This window comes from Calypte anna, chromosome 1, assembly GCF_003957555.1.
Source record: "Calypte anna isolate BGI_N300 chromosome 1, bCalAnn1_v1.p, whole genome shotgun sequence".
NCBI lineage: Eukaryota > Metazoa > Chordata > Aves > Apodiformes > Trochilidae > Calypte > Calypte anna.
The window spans coordinates 34,148,115-34,171,928 of record NC_044244.1 but is presented as its reverse complement, the minus strand read 5'-3'; the positions used below and the strand labels follow the sequence as shown (position 1 = coordinate 34,171,928).

The 23,814-nt window shown below is 38.9% G+C and overlaps 1 protein-coding gene across 1 annotated transcript in view; it reads left to right on the top strand.

Moving 5' to 3' along the window:
- Positions 1-23,814, top strand: part of GRIP1 (glutamate receptor interacting protein 1) — a 229,760-nt gene that overhangs the window by 114,271 nt on the left and 91,675 nt on the right. Inside the window, 1 exon segment of the mRNA XM_030467152.1 lies at positions 709-789. Coding sequence (XP_030323012.1) covers positions 709-789 — 81 coding nt within the window.

Genomic DNA, 23,814 nt, shown 5'->3' with positions numbered 1-23,814 from the left:
TCATTGTTCTGTTCTTAAGAGGGAAGTAGAGGTTACTCACTTTCTGCCTAATGCTGCCTTTAATTGGTGACTCATCTGCTCATCCCACCATTAGTGGTCTCTTATGCACTGAGGTTGATCAGTAGGTGTTCCACATCGCTTCCTATTTAGACACAGACTGTTTCATTGCCATTCTTCAGGCATAAATGTGCCTGGCCTATTTGGCAACAGCTTTCTGATGTTTTCCCCAGTCAGTCATTATGTCAGAAAAGGAACCACCCACCGACAGTTCCCAAAGGAAAAAGAGTGCATCTTTACAGACAGAATATTCAAAAGCTTCTGAAAACCTTTTATTCCTGGACAGGGATGGTACCTCTTTCACTCACTCAATGAAGCTTCACATGTGAAGCTTCTTAACATGAGAAAAATGAAATTTCTATGATTATGTTAAAACCAAAAAGGTCTTCGTATATCAAGTCTGTCATCAATTAAGTGTTATCTCCAATTTGGGTTTTACCCCATCCTTTTCAGCTCTTCTATTCAGAGTCTTTGTTGTTGATTCTCAACATGGCATTGAGCATTGGGACAGCATTCAGAAATACCCATCCTCATCTAGCTCAGCAAGTCTTGTGCTCTGCATTGCTAGTTCACACACTATTTGGGCAAAAATTACATTGTTTTTAACATTATATTTAACAATAACTGGAAGTGTTGCTTGTTTCTATTTAGATGAGAGTCCTTACACAAAGTCTGCAAACCAGGGAAGGGCACCTGATGGAGCACTGTCTGTGAGGAGACAGAGTATTCCAGGTAAGACCTGCTTTGCTTTTTATAACACCTAACCTATTTGCAAGCAGAAAGGTAATACTAATCAAAATTTAACTCGTTATAAAAAGCAAATGAATTGCAGTTGCTACCAAGCAACCTTATAGGGAAGGTTTCATGGAGTTCCCACAGTTAGGTTACATTGAGCTTTTGCTGTGAAAAACATCCCTGTGTCTGTCTTTGGCAGCAGATTTCAGACATTGATCACAATAATTTTTTCATCAGAGGCTCACATATTTTCAGGCCCCATGGAATCTGTTCTTTGATACTTGGTTTTGATGGTATAGGGAGATTGGTTTATATTTTCTGCCGCTGATCAAACAGGCTCAGAAACCCAGGAGAGCAACACTCTGGCAGAGTTCTCATCTTCCCCTGATTTTCTTCTACACATATCCCTATCCTTGCCTTTTCCATCATCACATCACACAAAGCTGGGCCACTAGATCAAAGGTTAAAGTAAATGGTCTTCGATCCTGTGTCTCTTTTAATTACTCCAAACAAGTCTGCAGAATATGCCTGTGAAAAGTAAGTTTTGTATATATTATGCAGCAATCTAATAAAGGAAATTTTCACCTCAATAAAGGAATTTTCACCTCAAGTAAAATTTTAGAGATATGTTAATGAAAACAAATGATCACTGACAAAGGCTGCACAGAGGTGGAGTAACTGGTGTTGGCAGTCTCACCTCAAGTGCAGTAACCTCTGACTCAAAGGGAAGATGTGTTGCAATAGAAATCAGGAACTGTAAGGTCATGTCACCCACCTTTCAATGACTAATGTTAATATTCTCTGCACTCCATGGCCTTATTATTGTACAAAGTCACACAGCCTGCAGGAGGTTATGGATACAGGGGATAGAGCTCAGACCTTTAACACTGCCAGGCTCAGATCTCTTCCCGGTAGCTGTAGTGTTTCTGAAGGGACAAATTATGTGTTTTGGCTGTTCTTCTTGTGCATATTTGTATGTGTGCAATAGTGAGTGAGCTGGATGATTTATTGCTGCTCAAAATGAACATTTTTGATGGTTGAAAACATCTGGCTGATTTAAATATTGTTATTTTTGTGGTAAAATCAAGAGGATCACAACCCTTGTGAGATTACATGACTAGTATCCAGTGTGCAGTCATTGTTGTGAGAAACTCTTTAGTTATACAGACACCAGCCTTTTTTTATTTTCTCTCCACATCAATATAAAAAAGATTCATTGTTCTTCAGAGTGAAGTTTCTGAAAATGACCTGTAAACATTTGTATCATGAAGAATGAGAAAATCAGGCCCCACATTTCATATATAAGCTAGCTCCTTGTAAACAGCATCTTTTCTCAGTTATCTGATGGTGGTTTATCCACATCATGAATTAGTCTTGATATAGATGTGGAAGCATCCCAGCTAGCCAGCTTGGCTTGGCAGTAGGAGGTGTACTAGTAGCATTAACTAGCAGCATTAACTAGTTTGAGACCACAAGTAGTATAGCTGCTTTTGCTTACGCTTCTGATAGTATGTAGGTCAGCTCTAAATAGCTTTTGAATTGGAAGGTATGATGCAATGAACCTGGTAAATTCCTCTAGACCTGGATGGACACATGTCAGCTAGAGTTACTGTCAGTAATCCATACATGGAGAGCATACACTGTATGGAAAGCCTTCATTTCTATTCCCCTCAGATGTTATGCCTGATTGAACATCACATTCCTGAAATGCTGTTTTTTCAAGCTTGAAGTGTGACAGTGCCTTTGACAGTATAGCTGTCTAATCCACTTGATGCTCTGTCATTCCTGAGACACAGACAGCAGATGTCCTATTCCTAAGAAATGCTCCAGCCCTTGAATCAGCCAAGAGAAAACTTTGGGGTTTTAACAAGATAAATGACCTTATCCTGAGCTTTGCACAGGTTTGAAGAGTCTGTGGAAAAAGTGAAAATACACTAGCCAAAAAAAAAAGAAAAAACAAAACATATCTGGGGTAGGATTGTGTCATCTCCCTGTCCCTGGTGGAAGTTTCTTCTCATAAAGTTGGATTCACTGTAAAGGATTCCAGTGCTCCTTCCTTTGGCCAGGATTTGAAAAGAGGAGCTGTTGGTGCTGTGGGACCTAAAATTACTGTACCACCTGCAAACCCCAAGAAGTTGTTTGTATCCTTCCCTGTGAAACCATATTGGAAGTGCAGTATTGATGAGCAAAGACTGAATGGACAGACAAGTAATGTAATTCTGTAGAGGTTACATGGAGCTCAGGCTTGGTTTATTTTACGGGGAAAAAAAATTGAAATAATCATTTTATAATTAAAGTCAAATGAGCACATACTGTGAGATCAGTGCTCTGAGTTAAATTCCTTTCATCCTCAGAAGCACAGAATGGATTAAACATCTCTCTGGAGCAGAACTTGCTTGCTTAAGATGCAGAATGCATTATTCATGTGATGAGGCTACATGTCATATTTATCATGTCTTTGCATGGCGCAAAATCAACAAGCAACAGATCCTTTCAAAGGGATTTATAGAACTGCTGAAATTATAGTTAATTCAAATGGTATGCATTAATATAATTACAGTTTGAAACTTGGACTTAATTTTGCAGATGTGTAGGAGTTTAGTTACGGTTATGTATACATGATTGTTTGAAACATTGTTCAGTTTTACCATCAGAATTCCTTACTGTAAAACTCAGGCTTGAGGTAACACCAGCATAACAAGCAGCCTGCAGTGTAAGATAGGAACAGATTTCTCTGAACCTTTACATTTAGACTCTTGACCAGAATATAAGGAAACCTTATTGCTACTCTGCCCATGCAGTATGTAATTCAAACCAAGGGATGTGTACTGGGCCTCATTCAGGAAACTCCCACCATAATAGGAGTAGTTAGGGTCGAGGCAATCCCATGCACAAATACAGGGAGGAGGAAGGATTGAGGACAGCCCTGAGGAGAAGGACTTGGGGATGAGGGTTGACCAGAAGCTGAACAAGAGCTATTAATGTGTGATTGCAGCCCAGAAAGCCAACAGTGTCCTGGGCTGCATCCAAAAAAGCATGGCCAGCAGGTTGAGGGAGGTGATTCTCTCCCTCTACTCTGCTCTCTGAGACTCCACCTGGAGCACTGTGTCCAGTTCTGGAGGCCCCAGCATAAGAAAGACATGGAGATCTTGGAGTGAGTCCAGAGGAGAGACACTAAAATGATCAGAGGGCTGGAGCACCTCCCCTGTAAGGACAGCACTGAGGGAGTCGGGGTTATTCAGCCTGGAGAACAGGAGGCTCCCAGGTGACCTTATAGCAGCTTTGCAATACCTGAAGGGGACCTACAAGAAAGCTGGGGTAGGGCTGTTTGCACAGGTGTGTAGCGAGAGGACAAGGGGCAATGGTTTAAAACTTGAAGAGTTTAGATTTAAGTGAAATATTAGGAGGAAATTCTTTCCTGTTGGAGTGGTGAGACACTGACACAGGTTGCCCAGGAAAGTTGTGGCTGCCCTCTCCCTGGCAGTGTTCAAGGCCAGGTTGGATGGGGCTTTGAGCAACCTGGTCTGGTGGGAGGTGTCCCTGCCCATGCAGGGGGTTGGAACTGGATGATCTTTAAGGTGCCTTCCAACCCAAACCATTTTAACATTTTGTGTTGCAAAACTCATGGCTAAAATCCTTCCTTCAGAATCAGAGATGCAGTTCAAAATGTCTGTCACTTTAAAATAATGTACTTGGTACTCATTTCTTAGGTAACTAACCTCTTGAATCCCCTGTTTTAAATGGCTGTAGTTCCTGTCAGGTTCCCGAGCTGAGGTTTCCTCCTGGCTTACGGAGGGTCTGAAGCTGTGCCCTGCCAGGGGGAAGTACTTTAAAAGGTGGTGTTCCTGTGTGAGCTTTAAAAGGGCATCAAATATTCCAACAGTACTGATACAATGTCAAGAGCTGATGACACTGTTAAAGTGGCACTTTAAAATTAAGATTTTAACATATGCTTAAAGATAAGCCTGTTCTCAGGGCTGTCCTGAATAGGGAAAAGCTGAATAGCTGCTCCCATGCTTTCCAGACTAAAATCCAATGCCCTTTTATCTGTTTAAACAACATGGAGAATTCGGTGAATGCTAATGTTGAGCTAATTATTCACTTCATTTATTTATTTGTCTATTTTTCAATCCACTCACTGAAAACTAGGGGGATGGCTGGGGAAAGAAATTACTTGACACAGCCATAAAAATTATTCCTCCATTAAACAATAAAAAGACACCAAAAATTATTCCTCCATTAAACAATAAAAAGACACCATAAATTTGAGGCTGATTAAAATATTACTTAAAATATGCAACACAAGTTTCATTTTGGTTTTAGTCCAATTCTGTATGTGGTTTCCACTGAGTCATAAAAGGTACTATTTATATAAAAAAGATAATATAGTCAAAACCCCCACAGGTTTTGAAGAGCTGAAATGTCTCAGCTTCTCAGTGTTGGTTTTTTGGGGTTATTTTGTTGGCTAAATCATCGGTGAATTTCGGTTAAATTGTGCAAATAGTCTTGATTGGGTTGAAAATCTTAAGTTTTTTTAGAGAAAAGCTAATTTGTGTCCTATCTATTCAACATTAAATTAAAAAAAACACCATACCATCTTATATCTACTGACTCAGATATCTGCATTATGGGAGACTTACAGAAGTATCAAGTTTTATTGCCTGAAGTATCAAGGGCTCAAAACAACTGTAATGCAAACTGTAGTCTGGGACAGCTGTGTGAATCACCAGTGAATTCAGAGATTTAGTTTAGCTGGGAGAATTGCAGTTATGTAGCTGTCTCTCTACTAGGCAAATCTTTGTTCAAAGAACCAGCATCAAATAATGAGGAGACATAATGGGAATATTTCCTCAAACAAAGGAAATTTCCTTTTCTCTGAGACAGAAGAATAAAACAGCTGCCTGCCTTCTTCAGCAACCTGGTCTAGTGGGAGTTGTCCCTGCCCATGGCAGGAGGTTGGAACTAGGTGATATTTAAGGTCCCTTCCAACCCAAACCATTGTCTGATTCTATGATTTTGCCCATCTCAGTGCACTTAGCAAAAGGTCCTTGGATTCCCATCTCTCCTAGTGTTGGCTTTGATCCAGTGTTCTTTCATCTCCTCCATAACCCTTGTGCTCCAGCTGTGCCAGCCCCTGGGACCCACAGGAGTTGTTATGCCTTGCCAAATCTCATTTCAGCCACATTTTACATCATAGTGTTACCTGATCCTGTGACTGAGGAAATTGTCTGTATTTTGAATTGTTGAGAGTGAATGCCATCCCTTGTGGAGAAGAGCAGGAAGTATCAAACCTAGATGTTATAAATCATTCCTTTGACATTTTCTACACTGTGGGAAGCCTGTGTTCCTCTCTAACCAATTTTTTCATTATTTGTCATTTGCAAGTTTTGTATGCAGTTGCAGGGATGTACTAAGAGGTCAGTTGTTAAAATAGGCCACTGTACTCTGAAGGAAAGTTGTGAAGACTTTGAAGCCTGAAATTAAAGTGACCAGGTTTTTTTTTCACCTCCTTTGTACGTGCATGAATACTGCACTTTCTTTCCACGCTACCTGATTCTTTGAAGCATGCTATAATGCAGGTTTCCTATTTCAGCCCAGTGTTTGATCTCAAAACCAGGGTTGGTCATCAACTGGAGGGAAAACACAGGCTTCAGTACATTCATGTACAGCCCTGAGCGCATCCTCTGCAGTGGCTCAGGCTCTGCTGTTACTGGCAGTTTTGCAGCTTCATTTTGGGAAGCTTGACAACAGAATTTTAATGGTAAAATGAAATGTTAAAGAAACATAATTTTAGGGTAGGCTGTATTTTGAAGTGCTGAGCTAGAAGGCAGGACACACAAATCAAAGAACCTTAGAATGCCTTGCAAGGTTAATATTTACAGAGTTGATACAGAAAAAATAATTACTGTCTGATCTAGTGTCCTCAGTAATTGCTTAGGACACAAAATATTCCTAGGAGAAGTCATGAAATACTGAATTATTGTAATAAAAACAATAATTAACACCCTGGGAATTTTTAGGCTCTGAAATGTTTAAATATACCTTGTACATGTCAGTAGAAAGCAGTAGGCAGTTTTCTCCTGATCCTTGGCTCTAAATGGATACAAGTGCTATTCAGCTGTTTACAAAAATACAGGAGTACAGCTTTTTTTTTTTTCCTCTCTCTGACCCCACCACCTGCTGAGCAGCAAATGTTCATACTCTTTCTCAGACTACACCAAATGCATCTTTCCTGAGAGGTTTGCCCGCAGTTAATGAACTTGAAGGTAGGTCAGCTGGAAGCTGGAGGGGTTTTAAAGACCACTCTCTTCACTATGATACTGGGTTTTTTTGTAACATATATTAATGTCCGTCTAATCCTGAAAACAAAAATATATCACTACAGGCAAACAAGCAAAGGTTGTGAAGAAATTCCAGGATCCAGAACTGATAACAGAGGCAGAACATGTGAATCAGTTACAATGTGCTTGAGCTGCTATGTTACCTGAATTTAACATCTGTGTGTGCTGTGCTACAATTTAAATGAGGAAAAGTTCTGTACAGCATAGTATAATAGTAGAATAGACGAGTGCATTATTTTTTCTTTACAAGATAATCTCAGAAATAAGGGAGAAATATAGAAAGTAATCCAATGAGATGGGAGGAATTGAAAAAAAATCCACATGGATTTAAAAAAAAATTAAAGACTTTTGATGTGATCCAAGGATACAAGTTTCATTAAATGGCACTGCTTAGGAGGGAAGATAGATCCCAGGTTGTTCTTTGTATAGCTCATCTGTTAACATCTGAGCAAGGTTCACAGTGACTGACAAATGTGACAGACAGACAGACAGACCCATCCCTGGTGGGTAGATGTGCAAACACACCTCCAGAGCCAGTTTTGTTTTCCTCTGTCATTGAATATGGCATTGGCAAGACAGCAGGTGGTCAAAAATAGCTGTTCTCATGCTTGGAGTTAACTCAATCCAGTTCCTTTAGACTCCTGTGTCAAGTGAACCTGCAGAAGGTGTAAACAGTCCCCTTATTTTTTTGATGGAGTGGTGGCACTTTCAGCTGCCCTCTTTGCATCTCTTGCTACAGGGCAGCCACCTTCTCCAGCAAAGTTGCTTAACTTGTGCAGACCTCAGTCACCTTTTCCAGCCTCAGCAAAACAAACCTGCCTCGCCTTTGACTTCAGCTTCCCTTGGATTTCATAAGCACTCCAATTTAAACGGGTGATGTGCTGTCTTGCCCTAATCCTTCATTCTGTACCAAAACATTAAATAGTCTTCACTGGCTAACTGGTTTTGCAGATTAAGAGCATGAGGAAACCTTTCACAGAATCATCTCCAACCTTTTTCATAGAGTAGAAGAGAAAAGAATTCATCACAGAATTAAAACCTGAAAATATAATATATAGATATTCTAATAAAGGCTGAATTAGGAAGCTGAAGTATGTGTCTACAAAGGCAATTTTTTCCCCCAATTTGCATTTGTCTCATAGTCACTTACTTTTACTATGTACTTTTAAAAATCAGGGTAGAATGTTCAGTTTTGTCACTGAAGAGATTTTTAGCATTTAGGAATCTTTTATCAGTAACCTCTGGAGTCACAGTTATTAAGGTAACTATCTTGGGTGATTTCCTACCAGAAGCAACTGTTTTGATCTGCGAAATGCAGATCACAGGCTAGTGAGCTTTTCTGCATTTGAGGTGTTTATTGTATCTGCAAAGTAATTTGCTGATTTTCATGTTTGATGAGAGGCTGCAGCTGCTGCATCATTTACAGTCTTCCCCGTGTGTTTGTTTAACCTGCTGGAGGTTTATCAAATGGTCTGTGAAGCATCTGCAGAACTCCATATCTTTCCTTCCCACAGACACTGGAAATTCCCAATTTCACATACTTAGTGCTGAAAGAAGTAAGATTTTTCCTTTCACCAAAATAGCTTTGTTGGGAATGATTTCATATGTCACTCATGAACACATGGTTCATGCTCAGATAAACCCAGAAGAAATTTGGCTCTTGTAGAAAATGAAGACAGCCCACTGAGTTCTTACCAAATGAGATTGCCAATGATTTATTTATACAGTTTCTTGACAGATATGTTATCTTTTGATTTTGCTTTTGATTTTTCAATACTGAAAATGATTACAATAGTGAACAAACTGATTTCATTCCTTTCACATTAAGGGAGGAAAAAAATGCATTAAAGGCAATTCTGTGCCAGAAGAACATGGTGCTGTTTCAAATATACAATTGACACAAGGTCTGAGAAGTTAAATGACTTTAAACAACTTTCACTTCTACATAGAATTTCATTATGGGCACAGCCAGTTGCAGAATTTGTTGCTTATGGTAGCAAACACCTTCATCTTAAGATGTTTAGGTGTAATTGAATGTGTTTTTACGAAACTTCAGTGCTTCAATATAAAACACCTTAAACTATTCCAGGTGCATTTTTCCCCAGCAAAATCAGTGCCTATAACTTCATTTTGAAAGCTGTGTCAGCTATTTAGCCCTTGCACACGCACACACATTTGGGAGCAGAGCTGGCAAGTTTGAGCAACTTGCTCTGTATTCAGCACAGGTGCTTGCAGTGGGTACATGTGCATGTATTCCATTGGCCACTTGTCAGTTTTAGGCACAGATCCATAGTGCCTGCTCTGCTGTCCCTGTGACCTCTCGGGGTTTCTGAATGGAACCTGGCACCTGAAAAGAGACTGGGAAGCATTGGTGTGTCTCCTGAGGGTCAGGGGCCCATCTTTTGGTTGTTTTTCTGCACAGGGTTAGCATGCTGTCTCACTTTCCCAAAGGGAAAACATCCTTGTGAGAGTTGTTTTCATTAATTTTCATCAAAGTGTTGGTGTTGGCTGTTGAAATATGTATTCTTCTTTAAAAGCCTCACTCAGAAGAGGGAGCAGGCTCTATAGGACACGTGAGGTGAGAAAACCTAGGAAAAGCCAAACAAAGATGGTGAACAGGTTTGAAAGAGAGGTGTGGAGACAGTCTCAGAAAGAGCAGCTGGGCAGGTTGGGTGAGTTTGGTAAAAGCCCATTAGAGATTTCTTTGTTGTTTTAGGTAACTGAGAATCTTGATGTTGACCTCTTGAAAACCACTACATTTCCATGCCTGGGTTTTCATGGGAGTAAGTGGGGTGTCTTCAGGAAAATGGAAATTAAATTAATTAAATGGGAAAAAGATCCAGGAGGATGCACAGGTTCCATGGTGTGTTCAGAAGTGAGGCAATGTGTTAAAAAGATTTCAGGCAATATCTTTTTCTCTTGTGTGTAAATCTATTTAGACTTTTTTATTTATGCTGTTATCAGTCTAGTACTGGAGCAAAAAATGTGGATTCAAAAGAAAAACTGATTTTTGCATCATTAATTGAAAACAATCCTCCTGGATCCAGTATCGTGAGAGAAGAAGAGTAAGCAGTAAACCCATGGATGCAAACTGAGTCCGTGGATGCAGAAGAGATTCTGCAAATGAACTGGCAGTAAATTCATATGTAAATACTGCAAAGACTGAGGAGCATTGTACCCTCCTATGTGATAGTACTGGTTGTTGAGGAGCTGTGTCAGGACTGGACTGGACCAAGTAGGCAGGGTGTCATTCTCTGTTAATGGGACCTTCTTTTCCTGCTTTCCAAGATGGAGCAGGGTTAGTTGGAGTGTTGTCTGACCCAGCAGGACATCTCTGTCTTTCAAAAGCCCAGGCATGTTCCTTTAAAGTCTGAGTAATTTGCTAATTTGAGAAGTTGTTGATGATTTTTTTTTTTTTTTGGTATCATTTGCCTACGTGGGTTTTTTTTGCAGCCAATAAATTATTTTTATTTTAGAGTTATAGATAATTAACTTGATTTTTTAAATGGTGTTCCTTATGTCTTTTCTAGTACCTCTTTAAAGGAGTAAATGAGTGCATTACAACTGTGGTTTGACTTTTTGCAGTCTCCCATCCAGTTTCTGCAGTGATTATGAATTCAAGGCATGAAGTTAGCAAGGAAATAATATATTGTCTACGAAGATAACAGCACTGACACATCAAAAAATGCCATCCCAGATCTGATTGACAGCTTGCCTTTTGTTTTCAGTTGTATCAGTGGGTCAAAGCTACTAGCTCTCACTGCAAACCCTGACTTTTATATCCAAATCTAATTTTTAATATTTTTTTTTTACTCAGTTTTCTGTTTGTTTTGCCAATAGGAAGTGGTTTAAAGTGTTTCATGTGGGTGGAGAAAGGGTTGTTTCTTTGTTTGTTTATTTATAGCATTTTCATGCTGCTTAGGATCAAAAGAGGGAGTGATTTTGTTGCTTGTCTGTCTTCCTCATCACAGTCTTGGTATGTGACAGACAAATACAAATTCCTCATTCTGTAGAATAAAAGAGTTACACATGTCTGTTTCGTGTAGAAGTGTACAACCACAATTTAATTATAACATCATGACTTAACAGTGGGTTTTTTTAATGGGGGAAAACAGCAACAAGGGCAAATCAGGAGATTTAAGTGCTTTATTCACAGAAAATACTGGTTGAAGGACACTCTGAATATCAGTCCAAGCAGGAACAAGTGCCAGTCTTCAGTACTAATTGATTTTATCAGTGAAGCAAAACAATCCCAGCTTAATAGTTAACTGTGAGACAAGACCCTGCCAAGATCTTCTTCCCATATCCGATGACATTGTGACCCTGAATACTTGTCAGATAAATGATATAGAAATGAGCATTAACCTCTGAGGAAGTGAGAATCCAATGTCAAAGAAAAATGAGGGAAACATGCTGCAGCTGAATTTTAGGTGTCACTGACAAAGCATGAGGGATCATACCTGGTAATATAGTGTGAATATTGATTCCCAAGTATTGCTTCTGTAAACTAAAGTGAGAAGTAAAAATTGAGAGAGGTCATTTAGGGAGATTGTTCCATTAGACCAAGACTGCAGCAGAATGGACCACATTCATCAATAATAACTAATGCTGCAGTACAATTAAATTTAATAATTTCTAAATAACTTACATGGAACATATTCACATGGGAATAAAAGCATGTGCCCTTCCAAAATGTTTTCAGGTTAAGTTCTGGCTAAAAGATACATCATTAGGTCTAGAATGCTAAATACAGCAAGTGTCTCTGGAAGTCATTACAAACTCGTAACTAGAAAACCAGATGCCTAGTAAGGAATTTCTGCAGCTTTATGATAAGGATGGTACCTAACTCTAATGAGAACATTAAAATCCAAGAGCTTTATTCCTTAGCCACTAACAAAAGGTAATGGTGTGATAGAGAGCATGTAGTGGATGGGAACATAATAAAAATCATGGAGCTCAACTTTCTTAATCCCACACCATGAAAATAATGGACAAGCTGTTCAAGTCTAGTTTAAGTGCTTTCAACTAGGATGATAGCTGGACATGATTATAATTTATGGTAAGATGTGCTTTCCATGGTCTGGATGTTGGGAGTCTCAAAGTATTTTTTACAACTTATATATGCATTTTATAGCCCCCATTTTCCCTCTGTAGAAGGTTTGAGTAAAGTCTAGACCATTTTATTTGCAGACCTAATGGACATTTTAATATATACACAACCCTGTAAAAGTGTAATTGACCAGTAGTCACTATATGGGGATCAGAAGACATCAAGGCATGCATTTTTCTAATGTTTTTATGTTTTAGAAATAAAATATTGTAAACTCAAAACCATACAAAATATTTTTTATCAGGTGGTGGCAGCTAGTGTTGGGCTTCTGTCTGTTTTAAGTTGGAAGAACTAGGAAGTAAGACATAAGCTGCTTCTTTAGTAAAACTCATCATCTGTCTGGGTCTTCTCTGGGGAAAAACATGATGGAAGTACAGACCTGGTATGGCCCGAAGATCACCTGCTCCAGACTTTGCTGAACCAAGAAGAGAAAGAAAATCCAGAGCAGAGACTCTTGTTGCAGGCATTCTGCAAGTTGTGTAAACTAGGTCTTCCATGGAAAATGTTGCTGGTGAAGCTGGGTTGTTTGCAAGTATGAGTTTTGAAGTATTTCTAAAGGAACAAAGCTTCACTGTAGGCAAAGACATAGCAGCACAGAAGAGCTGTCTCTCTTCTTTTATTTGACAAATTAGTCTAAATTTTTTGCCATCTTTTTCACTCCATTATGACTTAATCTCTACTGGGAGGGTCTGACATTACATACATATTTAATATAGTAATGTCAAAGGCAATTTATTAACTTCCCTTAGCAGGAAAAGGTTTTTGGGCTGGAACCTGCCAGACATTTATGCAGTGAGCTTAAGAGAAAAATCCAAACAATAGTTGATCATGTTTCACAAATGTCAAGAAAATAATGGATAACTGTGCTTATCAGATAGTTCTGTTCAGGCAGAAATCATGTTTCCTGTATATTTTCAGACAAAAAAAATTTTGGAGGTGACCTTCAGAATGAGCTGAGTTCTGAGAATTAAGATAGATCCTGTCTGGAAGCATTAGCTGTTAGTGATACTTGCAAATTCTTCAGTTTAGAGAAATAACTCTGTGCAGTATTAGATACCATCAGCAGCCTCTCATGCTCTCCTACAAAAGATAGGAAATTCATTTTAGGAAATTCCAAGATGTGCCTATACATAATGTTAATCTTTCTGTCTGTTTTAATGAACTGTTTATTGTGTACTTAGAAGTAAGAACAGATTTTATCATGTCAGACATTCTTTATTGGTGTACATCTTGGCCTCATGACATGCATTCAAACTGGTATGATATGGTTTCATTAACAGTGCTAAGGTGACTTTAAAAATGGCAGTAATGCTAAACATGTCTGCATGTTTAGTGTATGGTGTCCTTTATATGTATGCTCAAACTTCAAGTTGGAAAGATGGGCTGTAAGTCAGGAAAAATCAACTGAACGAACAATCTGAGGATTTGATACTAGTTAAAGGCTTGTTAAGCCCTTAAGTTACTAGTTAAGCATCCTCAAAGGTTTCAGAAATTGTAGCTGTAAAACTTGAGTTTGTAAGTAAGTAATTCTCTCTAAGTAATTCTATTTGCCAGGAACTAATGGGTTAAAAGGAAGCAAATGAAACTGTTTGTTGTTAGTGCCATAATGTTAATTTGACAGAAAAACAAAGGGGGTGATTAGATTGTTTGTTATATTTCAAGGGTCTAAATCATGGTGCTTTTTCACATTAAAGTGGCTGAAAATGGGAGTTAAAGAATCAGCGTAGTTAAGTTGATGCATTTGACAGTGTATTTGGGACAGGCAAGCAGTATATGATTTATGCTGTTGTGATTGCTTTAGTCTCGTGGGTAAGCCCATAAGAACTTTTTCAAAGCAATTCCACTACAAAGTACTACAAAGGAAAAAAATATTTGAGCACCAGGTTTTTCAGGTGAACTGAGTGGCAATTGCAGACGCTCGGTGCCTGATCTAGATAGAAATTTCCCAGTGATGCATCGCTCAAGTGATGAGTGTTGATTTATTAAACCTGGGCTAGCTCATAAATCCACTGATGAAGGATAACTGAACTGCTCATGAGTTACCTGGTACGGGGTCCCCAGCCTTGCTGGCATGGCATGCAGCTGGGAGCAGCCTGCTGTAAGCAGCGCTGAAGCAGAAAGATGCAGGTCACAGGGAGCAGAAGTTTGTTTCACTTCCAAAACATGATGTGTTGGTATATCTGGTAGGGAAAAGAGAAATGTTAAGAAGTTTTGTACAAAACTGGAACCATGTAAAGTGTAAATATACAAACAATTTTTCCCACGTCTGGTTAGGAAATTTACAGTAATTGATAATAGAATATCTCTCAGCTGTGGCCTCTGTACTGAGGCAGCCACTGTAGTCTCCCTAAGTGATTTTGTAAACTTAAAACTATTTAGAATTTAAATATTTCCTTTGAAGTAAAACTCCAGAACTGGCAGAATATCTTTCAACAGCAGAAGAGAGGAGAAACGGGGACAGTCACATCTCATGAATTGTTTGTATGATGTCAGGAACCTGAAGAAGCGCTCACAAGCAGGCAGTTTCCTTCTGTTTAAGAGCAGCCCTGATTAAGTGACAGCTCTTTTTTCACAGTCAAGCTTACTATAAAATAAGAAAGTATTTTCAATAGGAATGCTTTGAATCATGTTAACCATTTCCCCTACTTGCATCCATGATGAGATTCTGCATATTGCGTTTTGCTTGAAATGAAAGATGTCATTGAAACCTCCAGGTAGTACTATGTAGCTGAATCTTCAGCTGTTTCAGTATTTTTAAAGATTTTAGCTATTCTTTCAATTCACAGAGACACTTATCTGTCTTTGTCTTAACCCCCTGGTAACTGAAAACTGTTGCCACAGACACAATGAACACGATGTGTGTTGGAAGTAGATGTGAACCAGAATACATAACTACCATGTCTTAATATTTTTGTAAAGGCAGGTAGGTGTAATCGTCTTTGTTCCTTTTCACCTGAAGCTTCTGGAGGATAAGAGGAAATGTTGAAAGCCAGAAAATTTTCCTGTGAAACATGCATTGCAATTCGGAGATTGACAGAGGAAAGTCCTTTTTTTTTTTTCCCCTGCAGCATACAATAATGAGACTGCTGCAGGATAATATAAGCCTCTTACATTGATGTCACATTCAGATTTTTGCTGAGATCTGCATATAGCTTCCTGGAGTGACCTGAAGATGTAAAATGTTCCTGTTGTCTCACAAGCTAATACATGCAATGTTAGTAGGTGCTAATGGGATGCCACTTAAGTTTCTGTGCTAATTCTGTGGCATATGCTGGCAATTTAGATGACAAAGAAATCACATAGGTACATTCTTGCAGCTGTGCATTTTACTATTTTGCTGCAGAGATCTGTTCAGCAAGCTTGACTATCTAGTAAGTTAGTTCATTCAAATGAACGCAGCTGTCTTCATTCCTCTTTGCCCTTAGTTCATTATAGATACCTTAAACCTTAGGGAATAAGTACAGAGATTGGTTTGAGAGTTAGAGAGCACAGGTTAGCAGATGAGAAATGCCTGAATTGCTTGGTTTCTTTTTTTTTTTTCTTCTTTTTTTCCTGTTGGCAAACTTCTAAATGCTTATTGACAGCTAAAACCATCACTGTTCCTGAATTTTGTCATTTTTTTATATAAACTTGTAGATTATTTTGTAGTACTTTAAGACTGTTTTTCCTTTTGTTTTAGCTTAATTCTTTCTTCATCCTGAATGTTGAGAAAGTTAATAGTTCTTTTGTCACAGGCATTTTTTTCCTACTATAAAAGTGAGCATTTCTGGGTTGTGGTTCTCTGTAAAAGCAGAGAGTAAGCAAACGGTAAAGGTATCAGTGTTCAGTGAGAACAAAGGACAAATGTAAAAACTGTAGCAAATATTCACTCTTGTTTTCAGGTTTTTTTTAGTAATTCCTCATTTTTTTCAAGGATTGAGTGTCTGCACAAAAGTTAAACAATAGTTCACCTCGAAAGGAGTGACACTGCTACTATGTTCTTTTCTGATCCTTGCTGCTTCAGGTTTGCCACTAACGATCTCTACAGCATAAAAAGAAGTATTGGTGTTTTGTATTAACTAAAATGTTAAATTATATAGCAGCTGTAGACTATGACAGGCAACTCGAAGTATTTTTAGTAAAAATAAATGGCAACTTAAATGGTGGAATGGGATTTAATGGCACTATTGCTAAAACTTACTTGGTAGCCACCAGATGTTGAAACATTAAAAGGAGCTGCAAAAATGTGTTTTAAATGGCAGAAACCTAAGTAATTCAGACACTTGTTAATCTAAAATGGAAAGAAATGGAAAGAAGATTAGAGGTGATTTAATGAGAGGTTATAGTTCTGTATCTGCAGGGATATCCTGAGTGTAATGGTGGTAGTATAATGTGATCTTGGTATTGAAGACTTGTCTACTCCTAATTCAGATAGAAATTACCTGCACATGTAGCAGAATTTCCATCACATGATGCTTTCAGAGACACGTTGGATAACTTTTTAAAAGTTTAAAAGCTAATCTGTAGCTGCAGATACCACTATATCATGTTTCTCTGCTTGTGTCACTCAGGACATTAGGGAGAGAATTGTTCTCAGTGGTTCCTTCCTGCCTTGAAATGCACAAATGCAATCAATCCTGTAATTTATCCTTACTGGTCCATTTTGGTAGCTGTAGAAAGCAGAGAAACTGGAATAGTCTATCCATGTTTCTGTGAATATTGTCACCTCAGTACAAATAAATGCTAGTTAGCAAGATCCACCTGGTGCCAATTTCTTAAGAAAGGAAATGGACAGGAATTTGAAAGTGAATCCATCAGGATTACAGGAAGAAGTTTCGTAGGTCAAAATACCACATCAGTCTCAGCACTGTCCAGTTGGGACAGAAATCTAGAGAAGAGTGATGTGGAGCTCTGTCCTTTCTTCATCAATACTGTTTAAGAGAGACATGAAGAGGTGTTTGTGGAAGCACCACTGATGTATGAGCCATTCTTGAGTTTAAGACTTGCTTGCTTATACCATAAAACAAAATTTTCAAATGGAGGCACTTGTTTTATGTGGGAGATACAAATTTCAGATAGCTAAGTTTGTAAGCTTCAGCTTAAAACTACCTTCTACTACCCATTGCCCATCCAAGCAAAAAAATGTCATTGTGTGGAAGCAAAGAGGTTTGAATTCTGGAAAGTTCATGTAACATCTTCTGAAGAGGTTGTGAAGGTTGAGACCGTCGGGTCATCCATCATTGTGCTTGTTTTGTCCTACCCTCCACTGTCCTTACTTCAGAAAGCTTCACCTTCACAGTCCAGTGAGCTGCTTTGGGTCCCACACTTGTTCAGGAGTTTGACTGCCACCACAGGTAATGTGGAAGCAGGAAAATGCTTGAATTTATTGAAACCCAACAAGTGCCTCGAGATGAAACAGGTGCTGATATGGATGATCATTGCAGATCTTCAAGCATGTAGGTAGTGATCAGTGGATAGTGTAGATACTTTTCCAAAGAAAGACTATAGACATTCATCCCAAGAAAGCCATCAATGAAAACAGTAGAATTTCACAGCTAGCTTAAGGAATAAATGTGCTTGAACAATTCTACAGCACTGACCATGTGCCAAGGTTGAATGAAAGGGTAATGTTCTTATCTAATAATGCCAAAAAAAAAAAAAAAAAAAAAAAAAGCTATGATTCCAGTAAATCTGATTCTTCTTACTGAAGTATTCATATTTACTGAAGCCAGATGTTTTAATGGTTTATAATTTTGTTAATTATTTTTCCTCTAATTGAATTTCTCTGCCATGATTTGCTGAGGGATTATGAATAATAAGTCTTATTTTTGACTCTCAAACTTGAAAAATATCCTACATTTTAAATCCATTTTAATTAAAATATGGTGATTGTTTGTCCCATATACTTATGAGTGTTCAAGCTTGTAATTTGATTCTTTACCAATAATAGGGATTATAAAACTGTAATTTTATATGTTTTCAATTTTCTTCTAAGCAGATGTTCCACATTGCATTGCATTACACCTTTATGGGCATTTATGCAAATTCAGAAAACAGCGAGGATATGAGTAAAAAATGACAGAAAGATGCCTTAAAAATAAGAACCTCTCCAAATGGCATTGCATTTTGTCAGTGGTTGTGATTTTGCCTCTCCCCTCTGTTACACTGTCCCACACAGTCTAAAACTAGGTGAAATGGCCAAAAAAAAAAATGTTTTCACAGATCTTCCTTTTTTAATTAATTTTATTCCTCCATAATAAAATTCCTCATCACCTGCCATCTCAAGCAAATGTAGAAAGGGGAAGACCTGGTTGTTCTTATAGTGTGTGGCTTGATACTTTCTGTCCTTGGTGTAGGAGTACAAAACAAACTACAGAGAGGAGAATTCAGAAGTGGTCACTGACAAAAAACTCTGGTAGTCCCAGATGTAGGAACAATCAGGTGCCATAATTTGTATTGAGATATCTTGAGTTGATCTCTTTAAATGCAGAGTATCTGTCAGAGTAGCATAATGAGTAACTTCAGGCTGCTAGTACTTGGACTGTCTGGGGGTATGAAGAGTATCGACAGATATTCTTGATTTCTTGCCACCAAAATAGCTATTGGTATAAACTGAGTCTGTTTTAGGCACTTTTGTGAGTGAGCCATACCCACCTCCTTTGCTTTCACTGCCAATGGTATGTTTCACCTCTACAACACCAACCCAAGTTACCAGAGTCACGTTAGCCATGCTGGTGTCCCTTGGCAACCTGGGCTCGTATTGCTTTAAATGTACAGCCCTGTTGATAACTCTGGTAACTTGTGCCTTCTAAATGTTACAGTACATGAGGTAACAGCCACATCTTGAACAGTGGAAGTTCCATCTAAACATGAGGAGGAACTTCTTTGAGGGTAGCAGAGCACTGGCATGGGCTGCCCAGAGAGGTCTCCATCTCTGGAGATGTCCAGAACCCACCTGGACACCATCCTGTGCAGCCTACTCTAGGTGAACCTGCTCTTGCAGTGGTGTTGGACTTGATGATCTCCAGACATCCCTTACTACCCCTATCACTCTGTGATTCTGTGGTGTACCTTATCCAGCTGTGGCTTGCTGGATTCTGGATTGAGGATTTTCCATCCACGGGCTAGAAGAGACAGCAGATATTAAGTCAGCTTCACCTTTTTCATATTCTCTTAACCTCCCTCTGCTTTTTTTAAAAATAAAAATATAGGTGATTGAGGAGCTAGTGTCAGCCAGTCAGAAAAAGGGCAACAAGGAATGGAGCATTCCTCATCTCCTGACTACCCTCTTGTTGTACTCAAAGAAACACACCAACCTGCAAGACTTGAAACATGGAGTACGTGTGATGTCCCCAGCATAACAAGCTGATGTCTGTTTCTTATGTGTTTACTTTATTTGTATGTGATTTCATATGAAGCCATGAGATGCCTACTGTAATATAAAGCAAAATGTTTTCTCTGCAAAATTTCTGATGACATAGAAGGAAAATCCATACAAAGACAGCATTTGGATATATTTTCAACAGTTTTCCCAATTACTTAATTATTGATTATGTATGGCTTTTGGTAAGAAACAATCAGTAGCAGCAAGAATTTTTTTTTAGTTTTAGGTGAAGTTCCATTTATGCCCTGTCCCAGCTGCACTGAACAAACTCATTCGCTTGGTGGAGGATGCAGGCACTTGACCTGCTCATGTAGATTTTAGGCAATTTTTTTTTATTTTAAGATGAAGTTTTCACAGAAGGTACAGAAAAGACACTCAATACCTAAAATGAAGGCAAATATTTTTCCAGTTTTACTTTAATATGTAAATTAAGATTAAAATCATAGGAATATAGAAAATAGATTATAAAACTTCTGATTAAGAGTTCTCTGGGCTTTCAAATGTGTACTCTAAAAAAGTCTCTTCTGTATTCTAGTATTTAATTTTCTTTTTGAAGAAGTGAATATATTCCACATTCAGAAGTCTCTTGAGTCAGTTTCTTTTCCATGCTTTTTATTCATTAAAACATGTTATTTAAATACATCAAAAGGCAGGAAATTACAAAATGTCTGATCATGTATAAAATTCTAGGAACTTTATCATGATAGTGTGTTCCTTGAGGAATAACTAATTTGACATGTTGGATTTTACTTACCTGCAAGTTGCTCCGTTTGTTCATCTTATTACAGGAAGAATTACCCAGTCTTCTGTTCGGGCACCTGCTACCTGTAAAGTTTCATAGAATCACTGAATAGAATCGTGGAATGGTTTGAGTTGGAAGGGTCCTTAAAGATCACTTAGTTCCAACCTCCCTGCATGAGCAGGAACACCTCCCACTAGACCAGGCTGCTCAAAGCCCCATCCAACCTGTGCTGAGTATCCTGGAAGTCTTCCAGGTTGCAGGGCAGATCGTGGTCCTGTTACATCAACTGACCTGGCTGCGAGTCAGGCACACGAAGTTACTGCAGCACTGCACCTAAGGAGGAGCATGCAGACCAGCAATAAAGAAAACAGCAGCAGTGTGATGTTTTCTGCAGAGCTGAGCTGCTAAATATTCTCAGTCCTACAGGACTGGAGAGCTAAACAAAGCTCATCAGAGCAGAACCTTTCTTTCCCATCTAAACCCTGTATGTGTATACAGGTATGCACACGTGTGCACTTTTTCATGTTTGCACTCCCCATCTGCAGTGTTCAGCAGGGTTTCTGAGCCTGGCCCAGGAGGCAGATAGATGCTGGCAAAGCTGTAGGGTGACTGCACAGCAGAGACAGAGGTGTGCCCAGGATCATCCCTGCAGCAGCCAGAAGCAGTGGCAGTCCCAAATAGTGCTGGGTGCTGAGCCCACCAACCAGGGACCTGAAACCCTAAGGTGAGGGAAGGCAGGACCAGTGTTGAGCTGCATTTCACTAAGTGCTGCTGAAGTTGTTAATGGAGGGAAGAGATGTTCTCAAGTGCACTCCTCCATCTGAAGTGTAAAATTGTATCAATTTGGGGCTTTTTATAGACTTGAAACCATCATTTCTCTACACATTTTCATTTTCGAATAATTCATTTGGTTCCTATCACAGACCTATGCTGCAGGAGTGGTGTTCTGATATTTGATACTTCATAAACTGTTACTGAGTAAAAAGCCATTTCTTAAAATTCTGTTCTATATTCAGTTTACTGCTAGCAAAATGCTTGTAAATTTATTCACAAATGATAAAAAATCTGGAAATAACTTTTTTACCTTCCCTTCTGGTGCTAGCTATGCAAATGTTATTAGCAATGTAGAAGTACATGTAGGAAAGAACAGGCCCCAGAGACTTCTAATTAATTAGGAAATTGCTGGTTGGCAAAAGTAATGAGTGAGGTGGTATATAAAGTAGTTTGATTTTTAACCCACTAAGAGTAGCACAGGACTGTGTTACATAGAGACTATAGGCTGACCTTGCATTAGTTGGGGAACAGCATGTACAGATGCAGTTGCTTATTGGATTGGAAATGAAGTTCCAAGGTTGTTCTGATATTGGGCATTTCCATGGGATTACTCTGTAATAATAATATCAAAGCATTGCAGGTAAGTATACATGTAATATATAGCATTACAAGAACAATAATCATGTGCCATTTAAAATAGCAAAGATGTAAAATTTAGAGACTGGAGTATCAAATGAGCCTGATTCAGAACACTTCCAGGCCTAACAGCCTCTTACAAGGTAAACCAGCTGAGGTAGTTCAGTTTCTTTTGTTGTGTTTGTCTACAATAAAAGCTACAAAATCTTTCAGAGGTGCAAAACTAATGAAACTGTTGCATACTCTTTGATGACCTGGTCTTTCACACTACCACTCCCCTAAAAGTGTTGGTGCATCTTTCCCTTCCCCCTTTAGAGCTCCATGTTCTGTTGGCAGAGGTAGGTGGTGCAAGGAGCAAGCCTGGTCATTAATTTCCATGCCAGTAGTTGCAAAGAACTTTGTAAACATTATTAGCTTAAAACACTGCATGGATCATCTTTTCTGCATGGTACTTCATGCATCAGAGTATTCCCCAGCACTGCACTGCAAACTGAAAACCTATATAAAAGATGAAAACACGTGGCAGTATTATGGTATGGCAAAAGATGAGGCGTGTGCAGTGCTTTGTTGATGCCCTGTATTCATGTTCTAGCAAAGTATTAATTAAAAAAAAAAAAATAGTCTTAGCAAGTTCGGAGAACCAGATTGTACTATGGAGAAGTAAAGAAAGGATTTGGTTTGGGAGATGGGGGAGAGAGAGGATTTTACCTTTTGACTGCAGATCTCACAATTGAGTAAACCCTGAATAAACAAGTGTGACCCACCAGCCAAGCACCTGAGGTTGCATCATGGGTGCAAGTGTACAGTATTTTTGTTTGCAATAAGTACCATGGCTAACTCTTGTAATCGTTATTAATACTTGCAGGTTTTTATAAAACTGAAAGCTGCCTTTTGGTCTATAGTGTCTCCTGCACCTATGCAACATGTCTACGTGTTTAGATGCAGGTAATCACATCTGTTGCTTCTGAATGGTCGAAAAATCCAGATGGGACCAAACATTCTGGAAGGTCATTAGCTTCCAGATGATGACAAATGATGGTTTGGTGTCAGCCAAGTTACAAAATACACCAGGTAACTATGCTACTGCCTGCTTCAGACTGGATAGAGGCACTTTTTTAGTTCCACAGTCTCTTGTAAACTTTTCTTTCTCCAAATACACCTTACGGTTTTCAACAGTCCATGCTGCTTACTGAATACACTGCAGCATTTTGTCTTAGCAGAAGCTTTCTCAGCACAGGAAAATTCTTGCCCAGGCATGTAAGTCATGCTGTATAATGGCAAAAGGGTGAATACCTGAAGTGAGGTCATCTTCACCTAGAATGGAAAGAGCCTGTCAGCTGCCCAAAAAGGACCAGAAACATTGCATAGGATGATGTTATGTCTGCAAAAGATCCAACAGTTAACTCTTTTTAGAAGTACTACCAAGGATTACAAGGCACTCCCCCAGAGCTGGAGGCTTTTCTAAAGGCTTTCCTCTGCTCACCACCATTATCTCTGTTTTGCACAGATTTGTTGGTTCTCGTTTGGGGCAGCTATTCTTCATCTTGAGGTCAAGATGTATTAGGTCATGTATTCTTGGTCAGATGGAAAGATACTGATAGAGCCTTGTTGCTGTTTGCGTAGATCTTACTGGTGAACTTATGAATGTAAGCAAGGAGCTTGGATGGGTTTGGAGTGGCTTTTCATCTTTAAATTTCATACTGTCATAGCAAGATTGTTAGTCCAGTACTGCCATTCTGTTCATTTACAGTCCATATATGATGTTTGTATCTGGCTAATTCATCTCAAAGTTGCATATTGACACTGAAAATTACCAAAGAGATGACTGATCTTTCCAGGATTCCATCATTTCCTAGGTGGAACTTTAGTATTCCATAAAATTTTCAAGAATATCAGGGCAGATGTTGGTTTTTAATAGGTCTTCTCTGACTGGAAACACTGGACATGATGTAAGATTGCCATGTGGCTTTCCAAAGAGTTCAAACAGTTGCAGCCCTGCTGGGTTGCCTTGTCCAGCCACGTGCAATAAGGAGCTCTCTTTTTGAGAGCTTGAGGC